Source organism: Podarcis liolepis (assembly GCF_965112155.1).
Source record: "Podarcis liolepis genome assembly, chromosome: 14".
NCBI lineage: Eukaryota > Metazoa > Chordata > Lepidosauria > Squamata > Lacertidae > Podarcis > Podarcis liolepis.
The window spans coordinates 25,572,955-25,593,881 of record NC_139569.1 but is presented as its reverse complement, the minus strand read 5'-3'; the positions used below and the strand labels follow the sequence as shown (position 1 = coordinate 25,593,881).

The window sequence follows — 20,927 nt, the reverse complement described above, 5'->3', positions numbered from 1 at the left end:
TGCAATAAATAAACAGATAAAAGGAATTTGGAGGGCGCCCAGAGGGTGAAGACGGTTCTAATCTAAAGTCCTGGAAGCCACCCCAGAGACAAAGGAAGAGGAGGGTTATACAGTGGTACCTCAGGTTACAGAAGCTTCAGGTTACAGACGCTTCAGGTTACAGACTCCGCTAACCCAGAAATAGTACCTCGGGTTAAGAACTTTGCTTCAGGATGAGAACACAAATCACGCGGCGGTGGCTTGGCGGCAGTGGGAGACCCCATTAGCTAAAGTGGTACCTCAGGTTAAGAACAGTTTCAGGTTAAGAACGAATTAAGTTCTTAACCCGAGGTACCACTGTGCAGCATTCATACAGCACACAGAGAACCAAAGCTCTCCCGGTGCCAGCAACCCTCTGCTCTAAGGATACATCAACCCCCCCCCCCCAAGACTTCATGTTATTTGACAGCAATGCTGGAGCCTGCAGTAGCTTGCCCACCCAGCTGCCTCCAGGCTCTTAACCTCCTCCAATGCCCTAGATTTGATCCTCCCCACCCCACATCTGCCACACAAACACACACTCCCCCCCCCCTTCCTCTGAGAACCAATGCCAGTCCAGGAGACAATGCAATCAGGAAGAGAGATCCAGGGTCTCCATTGCTCACATGGGACTCTCTCCCCACACCCTCTGCCGCCCCGCCACCTCTCCTTCCAGCAGCTCCTGATCCAATAAGGAGCTATAAAAAAAAAAGACCCTACCAGAATTGGAAAAATATTGGCCAATATAATAAACAATAAAACTATATTAGCTCTAATTTGGCATTGCCCCAGGCAGTATTAATATAGCTATAACCCAATCACTTATAAATAAATGATGGCCTTGCACTTTAATATGACATCTGTCCCGGCAATTTCCATATGTGGCATAAAATAATTATGAGCTTGGAAATGAAATCAAAACAGGAAGAGGTTTGCCCCGCTCTGTGGCTGCATCCAAGGTGAAGGGAAGGGGCAAGCGGCAGCAGACGGCGGCCAGCTTAGTCCAAATGCCAACTCTGGAAATGTATATCTGCGTGCCAGGAGGTGCCAACCTCTGGGGGCTCTTTGGGATTTTTGATTAAGTCCCGTGGGAGTCACCCCCTCTGGTCACTTCTTGTCTCCCCTCCCCACTCCAAGAGATTTGTATCCAGTTCTAGGCATCACAGTTTAAGAAGGATATTGACAAGCTGAACAAGGTGTGCAGAGGAGGGTGACCAAGATGATCAAGGGTCTGGAAACCAAGCATGATGGGCAACGGTTGAAGGAGTTGGGGTGTTTAGACTGGAGAAGAATGAGGTGGTATGAGAGCCATCTTCAAATATCTGAAGGGCTGCTGCATGAAGGATGGCAACAAAGCTTCTTTTCTGCTGCTCCAGATGGACCCAATCCCATGGATTCAAATGACAGGAAAGAAGATCCCAACTAAGCACCAGGAAGAGGTTTTTAAACAGAGGTTGGATGGCCATCTGCCAGGGATTCTTAGCTGTGATTCCTGCACTTCTGGGGTTGGGCGAGTCCTTTCTAGCTCTACAGTTCTGTTTCTAAGACAGAAAGTCTGCACCACTTTGCTTTTCCAAGAGTTCAGATCCAGTAAAAGTAATTTGAGCCTTGAAAAGCCAAAGGGGTTGAAAGAGGAAACGGGAAGGAGGGTCACTCTTCCAACTTCCCTCTTTAGCTCTATGTACTTTTCAGGAAAAAGGAAGCTGCCCACCCTCACCCACTGCGGTGGCCAATGGGTCAGTGGAAGCGGGGGCTCAGAGTCTGTGCCTCTATATTAATCATATACCTAGAGAAGAGGATGCCATGTTAATTTCCTGCACTGGGCACCAGAACACATCAACATCATCCTTAATGTAACATTTGTACCCTGGCCTAGGTAACAGCCGTAAAGAAATAACATGGGACCCTCTTTTTCTCCCCTAATTAATATGCAGCACAGTCACCCTGAATGCTCCTTCTGGTTGAAATCAGAAGATGGGCCAGAGCAATACACCTACATCTTCTGTTCATTCCAAGCAGACAGCATCTCACAGCTTAGATCAGTCTCCCACTTCACTGCCCTAAAGCCACCCCTTCACTTGCCTTGCCTTCACTCCTGGCTTGACTCACAAGCCAGCACAGAAATTGTTCATTCATTACCATCACAAGGCTGGGTACAGATTCAGACAATGGTGGGCCCTTGGGACCACCTATGAAACCTGCAAGACGGCCTTCAGCAATCTGGTGCCCTCCAGATGTTTTGGACATGTCCCATTCACCCCATATGCTGGGCTTACACAGGGTGCCACAAGGAGGAAACTGCTGGAGGTAGATTTTTGGGGTGGGATAAAAGCATTGCAGAGCTCACTGGGCTTAGAAAAGGAAGTGTGTCCCATAACAAGTTTGGCCATAGCTTTGTTCTTGCCCGCTGTGGGTGGGCGCTATGGTTTGCATGGACTCCACTGCATGCCTGTGTGGTGCAGCAGTCAAGAGTGTTGGACACGGGACCCGGGATACCAGGGTTTGAATCTCCACTTGGCCATGCAGCTCTCTGGGTGACCTTGAAGGCCAGTCACTTAGCACTCTACCTCACAGGGTTGCTGCAAGGATAAAATGTATGCCACCTTGAGCTCCTTGAAGAAAAAGGTGTAATAGAAATGTAAAATAAAAGATAAATAATATCCAGCCCCATCCCACACTGCATAAGCTTGGCACACCAGGAAAGGTCTCTTTTGGGAAAATGCTTGGAAAGCTACGAGTCAGGGATTTGTTAGCTGCGATTCCTGCATTGAAGGGGGTCAATTAGGTGACCCTTTCAGCTCCACAATTCTATGATTCTATGAGTGGATGCACCAGTTGGCAGCTCCTTCTATTGGCAGGCAAGTGGGCCCCACTCAGACCTCTTTTCTTCTTGCATTATTCCCTGAACTCGTCCTAAACTGTGGCTCTCCATTTGTTGTTGGACTTTGATTCCTATCAGCTACAGCCAGCTCTGACTCAGTGTACAATTCCTGGCCTAGTAGACAGCCAGCTAGCCAGCCAACACTTAAGAGAATCATCTCTCCATCTCTAGTGGTGGCACAAAGGCATCAGCGCCATCTGGCGGCAAGGAAGAGGCTCAGGCTTAAGAGAACCATAGAAATGGTGTGATTGTTAAAAGTGTTTACCAACATGTCTCCCCACCCACCTTGGCCACACACCCCCCCAAATATACCACACACAGTGGGGGTTCCCCAGCTAGTGTCTCCCACCACTCCTCTGCATCCATGACATCCCAGCAGTCTCAGTCCCTTGTGTCTCCAGTGATACCCAGCCTGAAACCCTGGAGAGGCACTGTTACCCATCAGTGCAGACCAGATGGGCCAGTGGTCTGATATGGGAGCCTGCTCTGCTCAGAGAGAAGGTGCTACAAAATCTGGTGGAGAAAAAAACACATCCAGGCAATGCCCTGTAATAAATTTATTGTACTTTATTACATTTTCCCACTTTTAAATCATCCAATACCTTGTATCCAAACTCTTCTTCCTGACAGGAAATGATTTTTTAAAACATAAAAATATAAATTCTGCATATTAAAAGTGCATACAAATAAATAAAAGGCATTGACACAGTCTCATGCACTTGCCGTCAAATAAGTTAAAACCCTCTTATGGTACATAGTAATGGTTCCACCCCAAGAAGAGACACAGCCTCCCTCCCAGAGTACTGTACAGTTTTTTAAAAAACTTAGAAATTCTTGATAGGAATAAGGGGGTGAGAGAGAAAGAGAGAGAGAGAGAGGAGGAAGGAAGCATCCTGTGATGTAACATGCAACTCCAGCTGTCAGACAGGAAAGCGTGTCCAGTGTTTGAGGCTCACAGTTTTTGGAATGGCACTGAAGACTCAGTTTTAGCCAAAGGTGAGACGAGGCACGACTGGTGAGCAGCAGCCGAGGAAATGAATTCTCTGGATACCACTTCCAGTTCTGGGGGCCCAGGATGCAAATGCAGCAAGTGCCACATTTAGTTTAATAATAAGAAGAAGAAGTAGTTAGAAAAGGCAAGAGGGAAGACTTTCCAAATTGCCTCTTGCAACCAGCCCCCACGTGCTGGGTTGCAGAGAATTCATTTTGGGCCCAATCAAACCATTTCAGCACCCAGCATTCAAATCAGGTTGGCTTAATGCTTGTAAAAAGGAAAAAAAAGTGGGTGTTGGAATTTACATTTCATCCTTCATTCTGTCAAATCCAACCCCCTGCATGCTAATGGATTTTTGGTTTGTTGTGGTTTTTTTAAACTTTTTTTTTAAATAATTAAGGAAAGCCGTGTAGTACTTCCATCTCACCGCAGATTAGAACTAAATTTCAGTTGCTTCTGCAGATAATGTTGGACCCCTGACAAGTTGCTGCGGATTAACAGGCAAATGACAGCAAAGCCAAAAAGAGGATTGCCCTTAACATGATTTGAACTGGCATTTCAAAACAAAAACGCTTCCTTGACTGCTGATGAGAGCTTCCAGAATGGTGGAAAAACCTCCTCCTCTTTCCCTTGCTCCCCTTCCTCCTCCCGTGCAGGAGCTGCCTGGGAGCTGTGGGTGGTGCCGATTTAAGGAGCAACGCCTCTCTTTGCAACAAAGCTCCGTGGGGCCTCGTTCCCAGAAACCAGAGGAGGTTCCTCTCAGACCTTCCCAGCTCTGCAGCCAGCTCTTCCTTGCACCAACACGAAACTAAGGGGGATTGGAGAGTCCTGCTTTGCCACCGCTCACCCCTCCAAAAAGCTGGCTCCAGAGAAGCTGTGTTATGGTGGGGAAGGAGCCCTTCTGCCATCACAGATATCTGCTCCTTAAAGAGGCTGCCAGCTGCTAGCAGCATTCCTCAAATGGCTGGGAGCCCCTTTGAAAGCAGCAGGTTGCTCACATCTGGAAACAGAAATGCAATGCACCCTCAGAAAGAACAGGGAGAAATCACCTGCGACCTTTTAAATACTCCACAGTAACTTCCGTACCCCCTCCCCAGAAACACCAGTAAACAAAAGAGCTGTACGAAGGAGAGGGTTGTGGGTGCCAGAAACTGGGACCCTTCGGCCCTCGGTCTGCTCCAGGGGTGGGCTGAGAGCTCCAGTCCAAGCTTAGGTGGGCATCAGTTGGGCAGCAGCAGTGACAGGGGCAGCCTGGTTTAGCTTAGCTTTAGCTGCTTGCATAGTTAACATGGTCATGCGTGAGCGGGGGGGGGGGCAAAGGGAAGGGCCATGCATGTTACCTTCATTGTGGGCTTTTTGGGGAGTGGGGGCAAGAGAGATAAGTGGTCAACCATGCTAAAGAAATTCAGCACTGCCAAGCAGAGAAGAGCCTACAAAACTAGGTTAAATGTGTCTGGAACATGGAGGTTCACTCTCTACCTAAAATGATTAGTCCGACTCAGTCGCATTGAGCCATAGATACATCTGAAAAGACAGAAGCGAAAAGTGAGGTGCTTTGCCATGGCTACAAAGAGTGGCTGTTGGCACCATCTCGCCCACCGAGTACAAGCAACATGAAGTCCAAGGTGCCTCTATAATACAATCCCTTGGATATGTGCTTAGAATGTGCATACTAATTATAAACACTCTCCAAAAATCTAGCCCCAAAGGATGGGAAGCCTTCCGAGATGCAGAACTCATCTAGAAGGGTGACTAGGTGTCATTCATGGAATTAGGAAGAAACAGGCTTTCGGGCCATTTGAATGGAGCTGGGTGTGCAAGGGAGCCAGGGAGGGGGGCTCAATTTCCTCCCTATTCAGGGGAGCCTTGAATTAGTTACTCCGCCAACCCCTACTCCCAAAGAGAACTGCAGAGCTGCATGTCAGGAGAGGCCTAAATTTAATCCCACGGTCCTCCTGGATCTAAACCAACTTGTCTGAAGGGAGATGAAATTGTGTCCTTTCTTTAAAAAGAAGAGACAGCGCTAAGGGCCTAGATGTCCGCTGAAGACCAGAGGGTTGCATCTCTTCCTAAATGAGGGGAGATCTGCTGGCCAATGAAAAACTGGCAACCAGCCCAACACAAGGAAGTGGCCCAGGCCAAAGGAACAAAAAGGAAACCCCACCTCCACAAAGCTTAGCAAGGTCCCTTTGACAAAAGAAGGGCAATGAAAGCAATCGCTCACCCCCACACGTACCACTCAACACACACACTGCCAGTGGGGCAGGAGAAGGGATCAAGGTTCATATCCCAGCAGCAGGGCCAGATTCACCAAGGCTGGCCTAAGGCATCCTGTGCCCATGGATCTCTCATCATGTTTCATGGGACATGCTGACATTTTTCTTCTAACTGTAGTGCCTCAGTACTTGAGAAAGAGGAACATCTAAAAGCAAAGGGGGTGAGCTTGGCAACCTAAGAGATGAGCACACAAAAGCTCCTGTTTTAACCTACAGGTGGGCACAAGGGGTGGGGGAAGGAGATGTGTTGTTGCCCCATAGGAGCCAAACTGCAGGCAGTGTGAGGAGGGGTTTTGCCAGGTGTCAGTTCCTATGGGGCTGCAGCCTACCTGTTCACAGCTCGGCAACTGGAAACACAACCCAGGTATAAGACGAATGCCTCGCCTGTCACCTTTCAAGGCTGCCTGTGGCGCTCAGAAGCAGCCCCAAAGACCCAAGATCCCTTGTTCCTAGGTGAGGAGGAGGAGATGATAACCTGGCTGTGCAGTGGGATCTACCACTTAGGGCCGTGGCAGTGTCAGCTCCAGCCGAACAAAGACAGGCCCAAGGCAGTGAAAAGGGAATAATAAACCATGGAAGGAGCTGCTGCATTCAGGGGCTGAAGTCTTGTTAACTAAACCTTCAAACAGGCAGAGGCTTCATGCCTCGGTGAGATGACATGGCCAAGGGAAGGAACCCATCTGCCGCCCAGCATTAAAAAAGACAAAAGGCACAGCTTGTCAGCGACGCCTCTGCAAAGTTCCCTGCTCAAGCTGAAAGCTGCAGGAGGCAAGCAGGCTGCCAACTCAGGGGCTGAAGCAGATGTGGGGAACCTCTGGGCCTTCAGAAACTGCTGAACTACAACTTCCATTACCCCAGCTGTTCAGTCATACTTGCCAGGGGCTGAAGGGAGTTGCAGCTCAGCATAATCTGGAAAGCCAAAGGTTCCCCACACCTGTGCCGAAAGAAATGGCAACAAGCAGGTGGGCACTGTAAGTTCAAAATCCACTGAAAGATCATGGGAACAAGAGCAATGAGCCGAGGGAGGGAAGAGTGCATGGAGGGAGTCATTGTACAGCTTGCCTAACAGTGAGGCACAAGGGTGCCCCTCCCAAGGCTTCAGAGTGGCCATTCATTGCCAAAGCCATATGGCAGATGAGGAGCAAGAAGAGTGAGGACCAAAGGATTTGAGGAAGGGCAGCAGGAGCCTAGTTCCAGCTAGGACTTACAAAAGCTTAAATGCCTCCTTCCTCCAGCATGGACTGCAGCAACAACTGATCCACAGCTCCGTAAAAAGAATGTGTGTGTGTGTGCAGTCAAGCATTCTTCCATGTGGACCACAGAATATGCTCATCACACACACACACAACCTCCTTCCACCTAACCTGTGATACGGCGATTGCTGCAGGGCAGGAGGTCAGACTAGAAGACCCTTTGGGTCCATTCCAATTCTACAATTCCATGAAGCATCCCCTTCCACTCTGCAGAAGTTCCAGGCCCAACCTGCTGATTTCCAGGCTGCCAACTGGTCCCTCCCTCTTTCGAGAAGACACCTCTGAACAGATAAGAGAGTCAAGCAGGACAGACTTTTTTAAAAAACGAAAATTCCAAACATACAGAAATCTGCTGGAATGGAAAAAAAAATCAGAAACAGACAGACACACTTAAAAGCAGACTTCTCTGACGTACACACATACACCCCTCTATGAGAGAGAATGCACCTTTCCCTCCAGAATCTTCTGTTCCCTCCAGTACTGGCTGAGCGCTTACCTGAGAAATAACATTAGCGTTGAAATATTGCCCTTTAAGAAGCTTGGAAATGGGGTGCCGGGGGGGGGGGGGCAGAAGGCGGGGGAGGAGACATGGCCTGGGGAGGAGGGACACACAGCAGAACAGGATGATCGTCTTGCTTTTCACGGTTTCCCTTTGCAGCTCACAGAGCAAGGCTACAGCCTGCTCAGTGACACACACACACTGCAAGGGACAGAAGCGGTAGCTTTGCAACATGGACACAGCTGGCCATTGACATAATCCAGAGTCCCTCTTCAGAGAGAAAAGTGGTAAGGCTCCCCAAGAAGGCTTCTGTGCAGACTGCAGTTCTGCTGTGGGGTTGAGGCAGAGGGAAGAGAGATGATGACAATGTCCTTTGGCGCGCACCCTCCCTCCTCCCCACAAGCCCGCTACAAAATACCAGCGGCAGCCTGTAGTTATTTGGTACGATGGCGGAGTCGAAAGGCGCTTGAACAGTAGTCAAGTTTTCTTCAAACACGTTAGGCACATGAACAAAAAGAAGCAAAGGAGGAAACCAACCCAATTGGATTGAGGGGAGGAGAAGGAGCAGCAGCAGCAGTAGCAGCAGCCAATCACTGAGATTTCGAAGAGGCTGGCGGCGGCCGTGCAGAGGAGGGCATGCTGGGAGGAAGTTTGCGCAAGGCTTTGTCGGCTGCCTGCTTGCCACTGCTGGGCGACTGTGGGGGGTTGGCCTCCAGCTGGGAAGACTTGGATTTGTGGTTCGTGAGCAGCGAGTGTTTGGCAGGAGAGGGGTTGTCTTTTGCAGAAGCCGGGGTGGCGTTCGAGGGGAGGGCATTCGGAGGCTGGGAGGGGCTGCCGCCGCCACCACCACCACCACCACTCTTCTCCAGCTTCTCCTCAAGCAAGTTCTTGCTGGCAGCTTTGGAGGAGCTGCTTGCCATCTTTTTCGACAGCATGGTGGTCTTGCCTAGGTCGGCCGACCTCCGGCTTTCCTTCTGGCGCAGGGCAGACTTGAAGAAAGAAAGCCCCTTTTCTTCCGACTTGCTGTCCCTCCTCAGGTTTGTACGGGGGGCACCTGTGGTGGGCGAACGGAGACTGGCCATGGAGGAGCTGCGCACGTGCTTGCCGTCCGGCCTCCTGCCCTCGCTCCGTGACTGGCTGATCCGCGGGGAGCCCGTCCGCGAACCGGTGGTAACACCAGCCTTGTCTGAGCTGAGGCTGAGCTTGGAGCCCTCCCTGCTGAGGCTGTGCTCCGAAGTCCTGTTTTTGCTTGTGGGGGTGTTGTGCCCCCGCACGGACGATCCCGAGGAGTTTCTTCTTGTTGTGGTGGAGGAAGAGGAGGAAGCAGGTTTTTGCTTCTGATGCTCAGCAGAGGTGTTACTGGCAGCCTCTTGGCCCCTTGAGCCAGCCTCCTTCCTGCCCTGCCCAGAGGGGGCAGGAGAGCTGTGCCGCCCACTAGCCCGGCCAGAGTTCAGCTTGCTCCTGGTCCGGGACCCCTTCGGCAAACTCTTGGAGGGAAGGAGCGGGGCTGCCGGTTGGCAGGACACTGGGGAATCTGTCCTGCCTTTCCTGGAGCTTCTGTCTGACTCCAAGGTGTCTTTGGGGTGGGCTGCCTTTTGGGGGCTGCTGTCTGCCTTGGACATTCCACTGAAGCTTCTCCCCTCCTTGACTGGAGAGCTCTCAACAGAATCACTCTGGTCAACAAAAGCAATCTGGTTGTTGTTATCGAAAGGATCCAGGGCGGGGCAGTTCCTGTCTGCCTGCGACAGAGTCTTGCTGTAGGAGTCCGCGCTCGAGCCTGGCTTTCGCCCGGGCGCTTCGTCTCTGAAGACGCCCTCCATGACTGCCAGGGGAGCTCTGCCTGCCGTGGGGTGCTCCTGGCGGCCGCTGCTCTCGCTGGACTCAATGTGGCTTCCAGAGAGACTCCTCAGGCTGCTAAAGCATGAGGTGGAGACTTTGTCATCCGTAGACTCCCCAATCCTCTCAAGGGTAGAAGCCGAGCTGTGAACCGGAGAGTCCCCAGAGAAGCGGGAAGGCGAGCTGGAGCGCATCTGCAGCTTCGCCGACAGCGACCACGAGGGGCGGATCCCGTTCTCGCTCACGGCCAAGGGGCTGGTCACGGAGGACCTGGAAGACAGGCTCTGGCGCTGGACACTCCTCACAAAGGGGCGGGTGGAAAAACCACCTGTGGAGCACAGAGGAACATGATACCCAAATACACAAACAGAGCATGGACACATGCAGAAGCAAGGAAGCCATCCTAAAACGCATTTCACTGATTTCCCCCCCCCCCCCGCCGTGCTTTTATAATTGCTTTCATACGTTGAGTTTGTGTGGCTCTGTCTATTTCATACAAGAAGCTACAATGCATTTGTTTCGGGGGCACATTTCATTCTCCAATGTTTTAATTTGCACACTGTGTTTTGTCATAAGCTGCTTTGCAACCCAGATGCAGTGAATAGCAGAGTGCACATTTTAAAACAAATGAAACACACACACACACACACACACACACACTCCTATCGCTCTGGAAATTGTGTCAACATGGTAACTTCCTTGCCACCCTATCAAAGCTCTTTCATGGGCTGAGAAATCAGGAGACCCTCCCCTGAAGGACACCCTGCTGCCAGGGGACAACTGAGGGTGGCAGCAGCAGCCAAAGCAATTCTCAGAAGGCAAAACATCAATCTAGAGTAAGTTCCTCCCGTCTGTGTACTGAATACCAAGGGCCCAATGCAGCATCCATAATTCAGAAAAGCAAGAATTCTGTCCACACCTCTTTCATTTCCTGGCAGGAGACTGATGTGCTAGCACAAAGGTCACAGGGAACTTCCCCACTAGCCTCTGAGGAACGGTGCTGGGAAGCTGTTCATTCTGCAGGAGACATTCTCACTGCTCTCCCAGCTTTGAGCAGAACACTGCAAGGCCAAGGATGACCCGGGGCAGAAGCTAGAGAAGGGGAAACTCCTCAGAAGAGGATACCTGCTCCCATCAGACATCAGAGGACAGACATACCTAGCGCATGCCGGCACTGAGATGTGGAGAGAAAGAAGGCAGTGAAGACAAAGGCCTGAAAATACCAGCAACATCCCTTTCTCCCTGGTTTCTGCTCATTTTCTGGAGGAAGGAATCCCCTGTTGCTGCTGGTTTTTCTGCCTCAGCACCCCTCTTCACAGTCCCTCGGGCAAAGCTGGTGACCCTCAGGGTGGCTGAGTTGCAAAAGAGGAACCCAGTGCTCTGCAAGAGTTCCCCTGCCATCAACATTCAAAGTGAGATGTGGCAGAGCCACTCACCAACTGCACGCAGCCTTCACACTCACCGTCATCTTCACTCCTTTCTCCCATCAGCTCCACTGACTCCGAGAGGGAGGCTAGGGAAGTGCGCCGGGAGGAGGCTGCAGAGGCAATGCTGGGCTGCTTGCTGCCTGGGAGTCGACTCACCCAGTGCTCACACAAAGAGGAGCTGGTGGAGCCTGTGGAAGCAGGAGGAAGAAGTGGGTAGCAAGAAGCTTTCCTCTCATCATGACACTAGAACCCAAGGGGGTCCTTTAGTCAAGATGAACGTCAGGAGATTCAGTACAAACAAGAGAAACAACTTTTTCTTCACACGGCACATAACTAAATTATGGAATTTTCTACCACTGGAAAAAAAGATGGCCACTAACTTGGATGCCTTTAAAGTGGGGATTGGACACATTCATGGAGGAGAATGAGGCTACCAATATGGCTACTAGTCTCCATAGCTACCTTCAGAACCAGAACCCCAGTTTCCAGCAGCAGGAGAGGACATCTTTCCCTGGTATCCTCTTGCCTGTGGACCCTTCTCAGGGAAGGCACCTGGTTGGCCACAGTGGGATACAGGTGGGCCCTCTTGGGCCTGGCCCAGTTGCAGCCAGGCTCTTCTGGTGTTTCTGTGGAAGCTACAAAACCAGCAGCTGCTCCAGGCCATTACCTGCCACAGAGCTGTTGGCTGACCAGGAGGGAATGGCTGTCCGCCTCTGGTAGAAGAGGATGTAAGCCGTCTGCTTGCACACCTCGTTCTCAGCCAGCTGCTGAACCTCACTGTCGTCGAAGCAGTACCACAGGCCATCGATGGAGTTCTTGCAATAGGCTGCGAGAGAAGGTGACAGAGTTAGTTAGGGGGAAGGTGAGCACGAGGGAGCCCTGCTGGGCCAGCAGCCGGAGCATGCCGGGGTCTCCTAAGACCCCACCACCCCAAAAGATAGGAAAGAATTAAACTGCCAGACTGTGCTGAGGGCTGGAGGGGGGGCAGCATGTTTTGCCCCCCTAAGGCCACCATGCAAAAAGACCCTTAAGGAAGTGCACCACCACTATGAGAGGGGGGCTGCTGGAGAGGCTCAGCTGAGCAGGCAAAGGCATTCTGAGCCATTGGCCATCTGCCCACTTGTTAACATCCTTGTCAGCAGAGCAAGTCATGGAGGGTGCAAGGCAGAAGGAGCATGGCAGTGAGCAGAGCCCAAACAGGCAGCGCAGCACAGCCCAGTCACCTGTGTAGTGCCCGCCCTGCATGGTGCCATGGTGATTGCACACAGCATACAAGTCGTAGACGAAGTCTTCTGGGTCTCTCCCCAGGCCGTAGGGGCGCCTCCAGGGGGACCAGTGAGACGGCAGGCTCCAGCTGCTCTGGCTTCGCTTGACCACATGCGGCGTCATGTCCAGACCAATCAGAGGGAACCTGACCATGTTCTGAAGCTTCATCCTTCTGTCTCCTTCCTGTTGAAAGGGGAAATGCAGGTTGCAACCAACACAGAGAAGTGTGGTGCTGGAGGCACCACATCAGCACCTCAGAGAAGAGGACACACAACTCCTCTCCAGCCGCAGAGGCTGCTTGGGCAAAGGCAAGAATGAAACCATGCCAAAGAGGAGGAGTTCAGCACCTGCAAGGCTGGCCCTCTTAGTTGATCAGACAGGACTCTCCTCACAGCGGAGGAAGCCACAATGCCCCTGCATGAAAACAGCCCACATGACTAAGGAATCACTGGGCCACTGCAGTAATCCAAGCAGAGCCCTGGCTCCTGAGTTCCCTCCAGCCCAGCAAGCAAGCCTCCTTTCACCTGTCGAAAGCGCTTCAGGTGAATGATGAGGACGTCAGGCAAAGTCCAAAGGCTCAGCGTGATGCTTCCTTGCTGCAGCTGCTTACAGTGGGGGCAACGCCATGCATCGTCCGGGGCCAGCTAGCAGCAAAGAGAGGAGGGTGCTATTAGACAGACAGGCGCACGCACACATGCGCGCGCGCACACACACACACACACACACTCCTGGCATATGCCATGAACATCCACTCTTTATAAAGGAAGGAGTCAGATAAACACAAGAAATGCTTTTTGCCCTGCATCAAAAGACCCCACAGCAACATGTTTAGTTATCGCCTCAATATACTCCATTCTAGTTGTTATCAAAAGTATTCCTATGAGACAACTGTATGTTTTATACAACGAACAACAGCAGGCAAAGCAGCTGTGCCATGACCAGCTCCCAGCCTGCCACACTTTTAGGAGACAGAAAGCCAAAGCAGACCAATCACACATGGAAGAGGCAGCCTTTGAAGGCACACAGAACTACGAGGGTCTCCCTGACCACTCATGACGCAGCGAGGGACCTCCTGGCCATATCCAGGAAGGGATATTTGGGGAAGAGCCATAACAGTAGAGCACCTGCTTTGTACACAGATATCCCAGGTTCAATCTCCAGTAATAGCATCTCCAAAGAAGGCTGGGAGAGACCCCTGCCTGAAACCCTGGATAGCTGCTGCTAACTAGCATAGACAATGATGAGCTGAATGGGTCCAACTCGGTATAGGACTGCTTCCTGTGCTGCTACTGACAGGTCACTGAATCTCTCACCTGTTCCTCTTTGGTGTAGAGCTGGAAACACTGTGATAAGGTGCAGGACTGAGGCTGGTGGTGGAGCTCCCTCTGCTGGCGGACACTCTCAGCATCCGGGATATATTCATCCTCTGTGTTGACGAACAAACTGCAACAAGGAAATGCAGCATTTTACAATTCCTGTGCTTGCAGGCCGACTAGCAAAACACACAAGTGGGGTGAGGCTGCCTGCCAACCTTCTTGGGAAGCACTCTTGGGCAGGTGACTGGAAGGCTGTAAATTAATCTACTGAGTGTGCAGAAGATAGATCAGAATCTACTGTGAAATCCCCAGGCAATTAGATCAGAAAAGGTTTCCGACTCCACTGTTTAACAATAGCAGCAGCAAAACGACTCCTTAACCCCTATTAATACTACATACATGACGAGAGCTTGGAGGAGCCATGAGTGGATTTGCATGTAGAGAGACTGTGAGTTCTGTTCAGTTCCGCTATGTTGTAAAAACATACAAGCAATAAAAAATTCCTCGCCTCAGAGTTCTATCTTTTGCAGAAGATGCCTTCTGCACTCAGCTCATGTTGGAGAATCTCAGGGTTATGGTAAAAGTGGATCCCACAAGCTTTGAGGAATGCCCAGCCCTGTTCTGGGAAGCAACTAAGCACACACACGAGAACCTGCTTAGGCAAGCCTAGAGAAGCAGGAAGTCCCTAGAGCAGCAGCCATGTGGGAAAGGGAGTTTCAAACCACAGCCTGCCAGGAGCCTACCCCAAAGTCCCAAATGGAACATGATGCTTACTAGTCTTTTGTCTCCTTGTCCCACTCCACAACCAGCTTCACGTGAGGAGTTCCGCCTTGCCCACATGACTTCAGGGCCCTGCAGAAAACACACCACAATCACTCAAAGTCTTTCAAAAAGAAGCAGTGCGTAAGCTAGTCAGTAGCACCTTTCTTTCTTTCTCTCTCACTCTCAACCCCATAAAGAACCTGCCAAACCCATTAAGATCTCCCACAACAGGAACCAGCTGAGTTCAGGGGCTTCTCCTTCAGACCAAAGGATGCCACCTTTACCAGCCTACTAAAGAAACAATAGCCACTCCATAGGAACAGTTCAAGAGATGACATCACAGGAAAGTTTCCCTCTAGTTTATTCTGCTCCTTCTTGCTAGAGCATGAGACTATGAATCACGGGGTTGTGGGTTTGAGCCCCACGGGCAAAATATCCCTTGGACTAGATGACCCTCATGGTCCCTTCCAACTCTACAATTCTATGGTTCTCTCTCCAGGACAAGCAGCAATCTAGGCAGAAACAGCTTGAGAGCAGCCAGCTCCTAGGAGAAGCAAGGCCTGCAGGAGAGCCCAGAACCTCCATTGGTGCCTGCCAGACTGAAGCGGCTCTCGGCAGGTGAGATGCCGTCCCCTTCCCCACTAGAGTAAAACAAGCAAATCCCCATACCCTGAGGCCCCACACCCTCCACAAACAAGGAAACCACACTCACCGCTCCACCATTAGGTGGCACAGAGGCCGCTCTTCCTGAGGTAACAGGTAAGTTATGCCCACAGCGCTGACCACTCGCAAGCTGAACGGACAAACCTACATGGCAGGGGAAATGAGAAGAGCAGTTGCAAGGGGGAGATGGTGAGGAGAGGACAGGTGGAGAAAGAGACTCCTAGGTGGGCACACAGCTGGCATGCACTTGTCCCCAACAGGTGTGCCTACCTGCCCTTTGGCACATGCTCCTCTGGTGCAACATGGGCCAGAAGACACATTATCATCAGCCTGGCTCATCCACCCTGAGCGGGGAGTTTTCTCTTCCTCTCTTCGCTCTCCAGCAGATGGAAAGCAAGAGGAGCAGGAACTTCACAAGGCACAACCAACTGCACTCTTGACAATGAGTTTATTGAGCAGCCAGCAATGTAAGCAGCAATATTGCTATTTACTTAGCACCACAATTAGACTGGCTTTTTACAGCAGCAGCTCTCAAATGCACACACATATGTTGAAAGGCAAAGCAAGGTGTAAAGAGGGCCCAGTTCCAGGCAGCCTTACCTGGACACAGGCTGAGGGCCGCAGGTAATACTGCATCTTCTCCAGGATCTCCTTCTGCAGTAGGTCCCAAGGAATCGTCTTCTCCAGATGGAGCACAAAGGGCTGGCCAAATCTGCAGATAAGAGCAAGGCCATGAAGGGACCAGCAGCTCTTTCTCACTCCCACCATTTTAAATTTTATTTACTAAAGGCATTTCTAGGCCGCTTAATCGTTAGCATTTCTAAGCAGAGCACATAAAAAATAAACAGCAGAGAATAAAGCAATAGAAGTTCATCAAAGAATTGTATGAAGCCAAACAGAAACCTTAATATGCCTGCTGGAATAAGAAAGTATTTGTTCAGCAAAGAGGCTGCCTGTCTAATTTCAGTTGGAAGGGAGGCTATTGCCTTTATATTTATTTGTAAACATATGGCCAAAGGAACTATGTACATTTAGCCCAGAGAAAAGGCTCATCCAGGTTTCTGAAGCTCTCTTCAAATCCCTGAAGGGCTGTTAACACACTGAGGGGGGAAATACTGGGGTTACAGCCAACATTAGGCCTACACAGAGGAGACACAGAAAAGGCTCCGTCTTTTGTTCCCACCAATTAAGCCTCCTTTGATGAAACAGAGTCTCAAAAGATGAATTCTACCTGTAGGCAGCTTCATACAGGAGGAGGTAAATCTTTCCACTATTTCGGTCTTAAAACAGTTTAGGGCTTGAGTTTACACACATTATTGGTATACAATTCTTGTAAACAACATATCTATTAACCAAATAAAATTAACTTTGTCAAACCTTAACACAAACTGGCTTTATTTTAATCTAATTTATAGCTTTATTATAGAAGTACATGTAAAAACATAAGCTCCAAAGCCCTTAACAGAATTTGGAAATTTATTAAACACAATGGGTAGAGGGGAAAATGGATTAGTTTCTAAACTGTACTCTGTATTGCTTAATATGACTTATGTACCTATGGAACCTCTTTTAAAAATATGGGAACTAGATATTGGCACACACATTCTTCCCAAGAACTGGAATAAAATTTGGAATCACTATCCTTAAAAATCTGTTTCTAGTTTTCTTTGGGAAAACTCCTTAAAATTATTACACAGATAGTATTCCACTCCTCTGTAAATGTCAAAACGTTTTCTTCTATATCGCCTAATTGTTGAAGAGGTTGCAATAAACTTGGCCATGTATTATCATTTATGGTGGGAATGTCAGCTTGCAAAAGATTTTTGGAATTTAATTTGGATGGAAATGGTAAATATTACTGAAGAAACTCTTGTCTGTTGCCTCAGATTAATTTTACGGAGTATTTTGATGATTTCAATATAGATAAATAATTGCAACTCAATGGAAAACAGTCCAAAATCTTACACTGGACACTTGGTACTATTCATTTTGGAATATAGCTATAATGGACAAAATTACACATAATTTGAGATTTTAACAAGGCCTTTTTAAATGTTTTGGCATTCCTTTACAACATATGCAATGGAACCATTATTTTCAACACAGCCCTCGTCACAAGCCTGGCAAATCTAGAACTGTACTTGATAATCTGATAATACTGGGAGTCTTTATTTGGTTTTTGTTATTTTAACCCAGGGGTCAGCAAATGTTTTCAGCAGGGGGCTGGTCCACTGTCCCTCAGAACTTGTGGGGGGCCAGCCTATATTTTTTTGGGGGGATGAACGAATTCCTATACCCCACAAATAACCCAGAGATGCAGTTTAAATAAAAGCACACATTCTACTCATGTAAAAACACACTGATTCCCGGACCGTCCGTGGGCCGGATTTAGAAGAAGATTGGGCCGAATCCGGCCCCCGGGCCTTAGTTTGCCTACCCATGTTTTAACCCATGTGCAGTTTTGTTTTTCATCTTTTAATTCTCATCTGTTTAATTGTTCTCTTTGTTTTATATACATTATAAAATGAAATAAATAGATAAGTAAACTTTACACACAAACGCAAAAACAAAAAACACCAGACAATTTAGGGCTTTACAGGGAGGCACCTCGAACTGAGCCCAGAAAGAAACAAGACTTCAAATACAATTGATGAGAGATCACTGCAATGTGGTCTAAAAAGTCTATGTTGGCACACAATCAGACCACCAGCAGGGTGCAAGTGACACCCTTTACCCTTCTTGGCTCGCCATGGGAACAAGGAAAATGTTTCTAGACAGACTCATAATTCGGCTGTTGATCTGACAGAGATCACTTTAATCTGATAGCCCAAAGTGAATTACAACATCAAAAGCAAAAGATTCAACTTTTTAATTATTATGGTACTGTTTAGAAATTGATACTGTAGAAAAGAGTATTTAAAAAGCCAGGTTAAATAAGCAAAAGCCAAAAAAAAATATTGCAGAGTTCACTGCACACCTCTCAAAACCAGAACTAGAGGGGGCCTCTTGCCTGCGAGGCAACGGTTACCTCTTCCCCTGCTGTCCAGTACAAGCCCGGTTGCAAACCAACACCACCAGCTTATCGCTTGCTGCTACCGCCGCTGCTGCCGCCACCCTGGTATTGGAGTTCTCCAGCCTCCCTTGGGTATACGGAGCTGCCCGAGGATGGTCAAGGCCATATTTCAAGTGATTCAGATTGCTGTTCACGTGGATTCCTGAAAGAGAGTGAAGAAGAGACTTAATGGTCAACACGCTGCAGAGAGGGATACAGGGGCACATCTGGTGAAGCCATCTGATGGCCAAGTCCAGATAACATGGAGGTCACTGGTAAATGTTTCATGCTCTTAGGTGGCCTTTTCTCAACCTATGTGGAACAGAAAAGGAACCGAAGTAACACGGGGGAATTGAGAAAGCACAACTTAACAAAGTTTTTTCTCCCTTCCAAGAGCAGTCATATTAAACATCTCCGGAAACGTTGGGAGGCAAAAGGAAAACTCTTGCAGGAATCAGACACATGCCAGACAGATGGCCTAGCAGCCCAATGTACCTCTCTGGCTTAGGATCCCCTCAGACCGGTAGATCTCTGGGGTCTCAAAGGCAAAGATGCAGTCGCTTTCCTGCACTGTGTCGAGGTCATCCAAGTCAGAGAAGGAGCGGTGGAACCCATCATAGTACATCTCAGTGAGCACGATCTGCAGGAGACCAGAATGTAATAAGCACCTGTGTTGCAGCATTGCCGAGGCCAAATAGCAAGACTCCTAAATGCTACATACACCCCCTGGATAGATCAAAATAATACAAGGTGCCCAGAGACCCGTCTAGCTAGGGCTCAGGCAGAAGCTTTTCCCAGCTTCCCAAAATCCTTCCACTCAGGGGTGGGAAACTGGATCCAGTCACTTTGAGGGTTTCTACAATCATGCAGAAATAAAAGGGATCACTGAGACACCACCACCCTCAGCCACACATCATAAACACTGCACAGGAAGAGGTATTTGGTACATTTTTAGGTCATTGGATGCTGAACAGTGAGTGTGGTACAGCTGCAAGAATCAGCCCCAATGTCCTCCACCCTGATGTCTGGCAGGACCAGCATTCACCTGTTTGGTGGGGATTTTGGTTTCCCTGGACACAGCTTCTCTCAGTCGCGCCACTGTTCCAGACAGAGGCACAGCCACCCCGATGCGCATGCAGTGGGAGCACTTCCCTCGGTACACCACTGTGATGTACAACGGCCTGCAGAGAGGACAACAAGGGCACATATTTTTGGAGGGCAGACATTTGGGAGTTGGACGAGGAGGCAAATCTGCTGAGGTTCAGCAAGGTGGGTGGGGTGGAACAGGACTAATGCACACATGGACATTCTGGGCCCAGCTGCAGCTCACTCTCCACAGGCTGCAAGAACTTTAGCTCATTCATTCATTCATTCATTCATTCATATGCCGCTTTTCCACACACACCAAAAACGATACTCAAAGCGGCTTCCAACAAAGAAAACAGGAAAGCACTTCAAAACCAAAGAGTGCAAAATAATTTCATAATAACAAAGCAAAACACCACAATAGCAAATTTAATTACATACAAAAAAGAAAAACACTTTTCATTATTATAAATATAACAAGGTTATGTAAACAACATCCAGCATCCAATGGCAAAAATCAAGAGTTTCACCCTCCCAGGGAACTGTAGGGGAACTGGAAACACCCCTCCCTTGCTTGCTCAGGACCAAGCAGCAGATTTGCAGCATATTGCTATAGCCTGAGCTCTCTCCACATTTAAACTGTGAGGATTCCTTCCCCACCATCACCCCCAAATTTAACTGTGGATCCTCAAGACTCTTAAAGAATCTGTGAGCTATACAAGAAATAATTTGGCCACCTGAGCCAGAGGTTCCACATCCCTGGTGTGCAGGAAAGCGCCAATGAGTGAGCAAGGCACACTGTTCCTCCCCGCTCCTTTTCCCATGGCAAGGGACACATACCGTGTGTGAGGCAGGGGGATTGGCAGAGAGATGCACAGGAACGGGTCGAAGGTATTACTCTGCTTCTGGCAATGAGGACACGTCAAGGATGACCTGCCAGGTAACAAGGAAACAGAAGCCTCATTTAGGACACAGTACAGCAGCCCCCCTCTCCGCAGAAGGGATAATCAGAGGCCACCCAACTCCCAAATTCCCTTGCAATTAGAGCCTGGAAAAAACACAGCATTCAAGCAAAATGTGACGATATCACTGGTCCTTCCATTCCCCCACCTCCACCTCTTGCAATGAGCAAGATTAAGATCTGGCTCCCATAAGGTGAATATGCTCTTCCACACAATATTAAAAAAGAAAGAAAGATGTCAGGCAGGTTTGTAGTCATGCCTTCTCTCCGACAAGCTAGTCTTCCGGGTGCAGAGATTTATTCACTTTTCATTGAAGAAGCATTAAATCACATGGCAGCTGAGAAACAGATTCACCTCCTCAGCTGTTGAGAACTGGGCCCTAGAGGCCACACTGGAAAGCTGAGCCCCACACCTGCTGCCCCAAGACCTTGTTTCTCAGCCCCAAGGAAAAGCACCCAACTCACAAACCCCAGGGCAGGCAGGGTGAATCAGGGAATGAAACAGATGTTCATCCCTGAAGGTGGTTATGCTCCGTGGAGAACAAAGCGGCTTCCTCCTTGTCCCAGGAGCCCTGCGAGTGTCTCTGCCCCTAGCAAACCAGACACAGAGCAAAGTGATGCTGACAGCCAGGCAAGT

The 20,927-nt window shown here is 49.3% G+C and overlaps 1 protein-coding gene across 1 annotated transcript in view; it reads right to left on the bottom strand.

Moving 5' to 3' along the window:
- Positions 1-3,451: 3,451 nt before the first annotated feature.
- USP31 (ubiquitin specific peptidase 31) overlaps positions 3,452-20,927 on the bottom strand; it is a 37,548-nt gene continuing 20,072 nt past the window's right edge. Inside the window, exons 4-16 of the mRNA XM_083474040.1 lie at positions 20,170-20,262; positions 19,289-19,424; positions 18,739-18,883; positions 18,220-18,406; positions 15,792-15,903; positions 15,241-15,335; positions 14,541-14,618; positions 13,764-13,893; positions 12,975-13,094; positions 12,408-12,633; positions 11,852-12,010; positions 11,220-11,372; positions 3,452-10,085 (exon numbers count right to left, since the gene is read on the bottom strand). Coding sequence (XP_083330166.1) covers positions 8,512-10,085; positions 11,220-11,372; positions 11,852-12,010; positions 12,408-12,633; positions 12,975-13,094; positions 13,764-13,893; positions 14,541-14,618; positions 15,241-15,335; positions 15,792-15,903; positions 18,220-18,406; positions 18,739-18,883; positions 19,289-19,424; positions 20,170-20,262 — 3,208 coding nt within the window. The 3' untranslated portion in view covers positions 3,452-8,511. The remainder of the gene's footprint in view (positions 10,086-11,219; positions 11,373-11,851; positions 12,011-12,407; positions 12,634-12,974; positions 13,095-13,763; positions 13,894-14,540; positions 14,619-15,240; positions 15,336-15,791; positions 15,904-18,219; positions 18,407-18,738; positions 18,884-19,288; positions 19,425-20,169; positions 20,263-20,927) is intronic.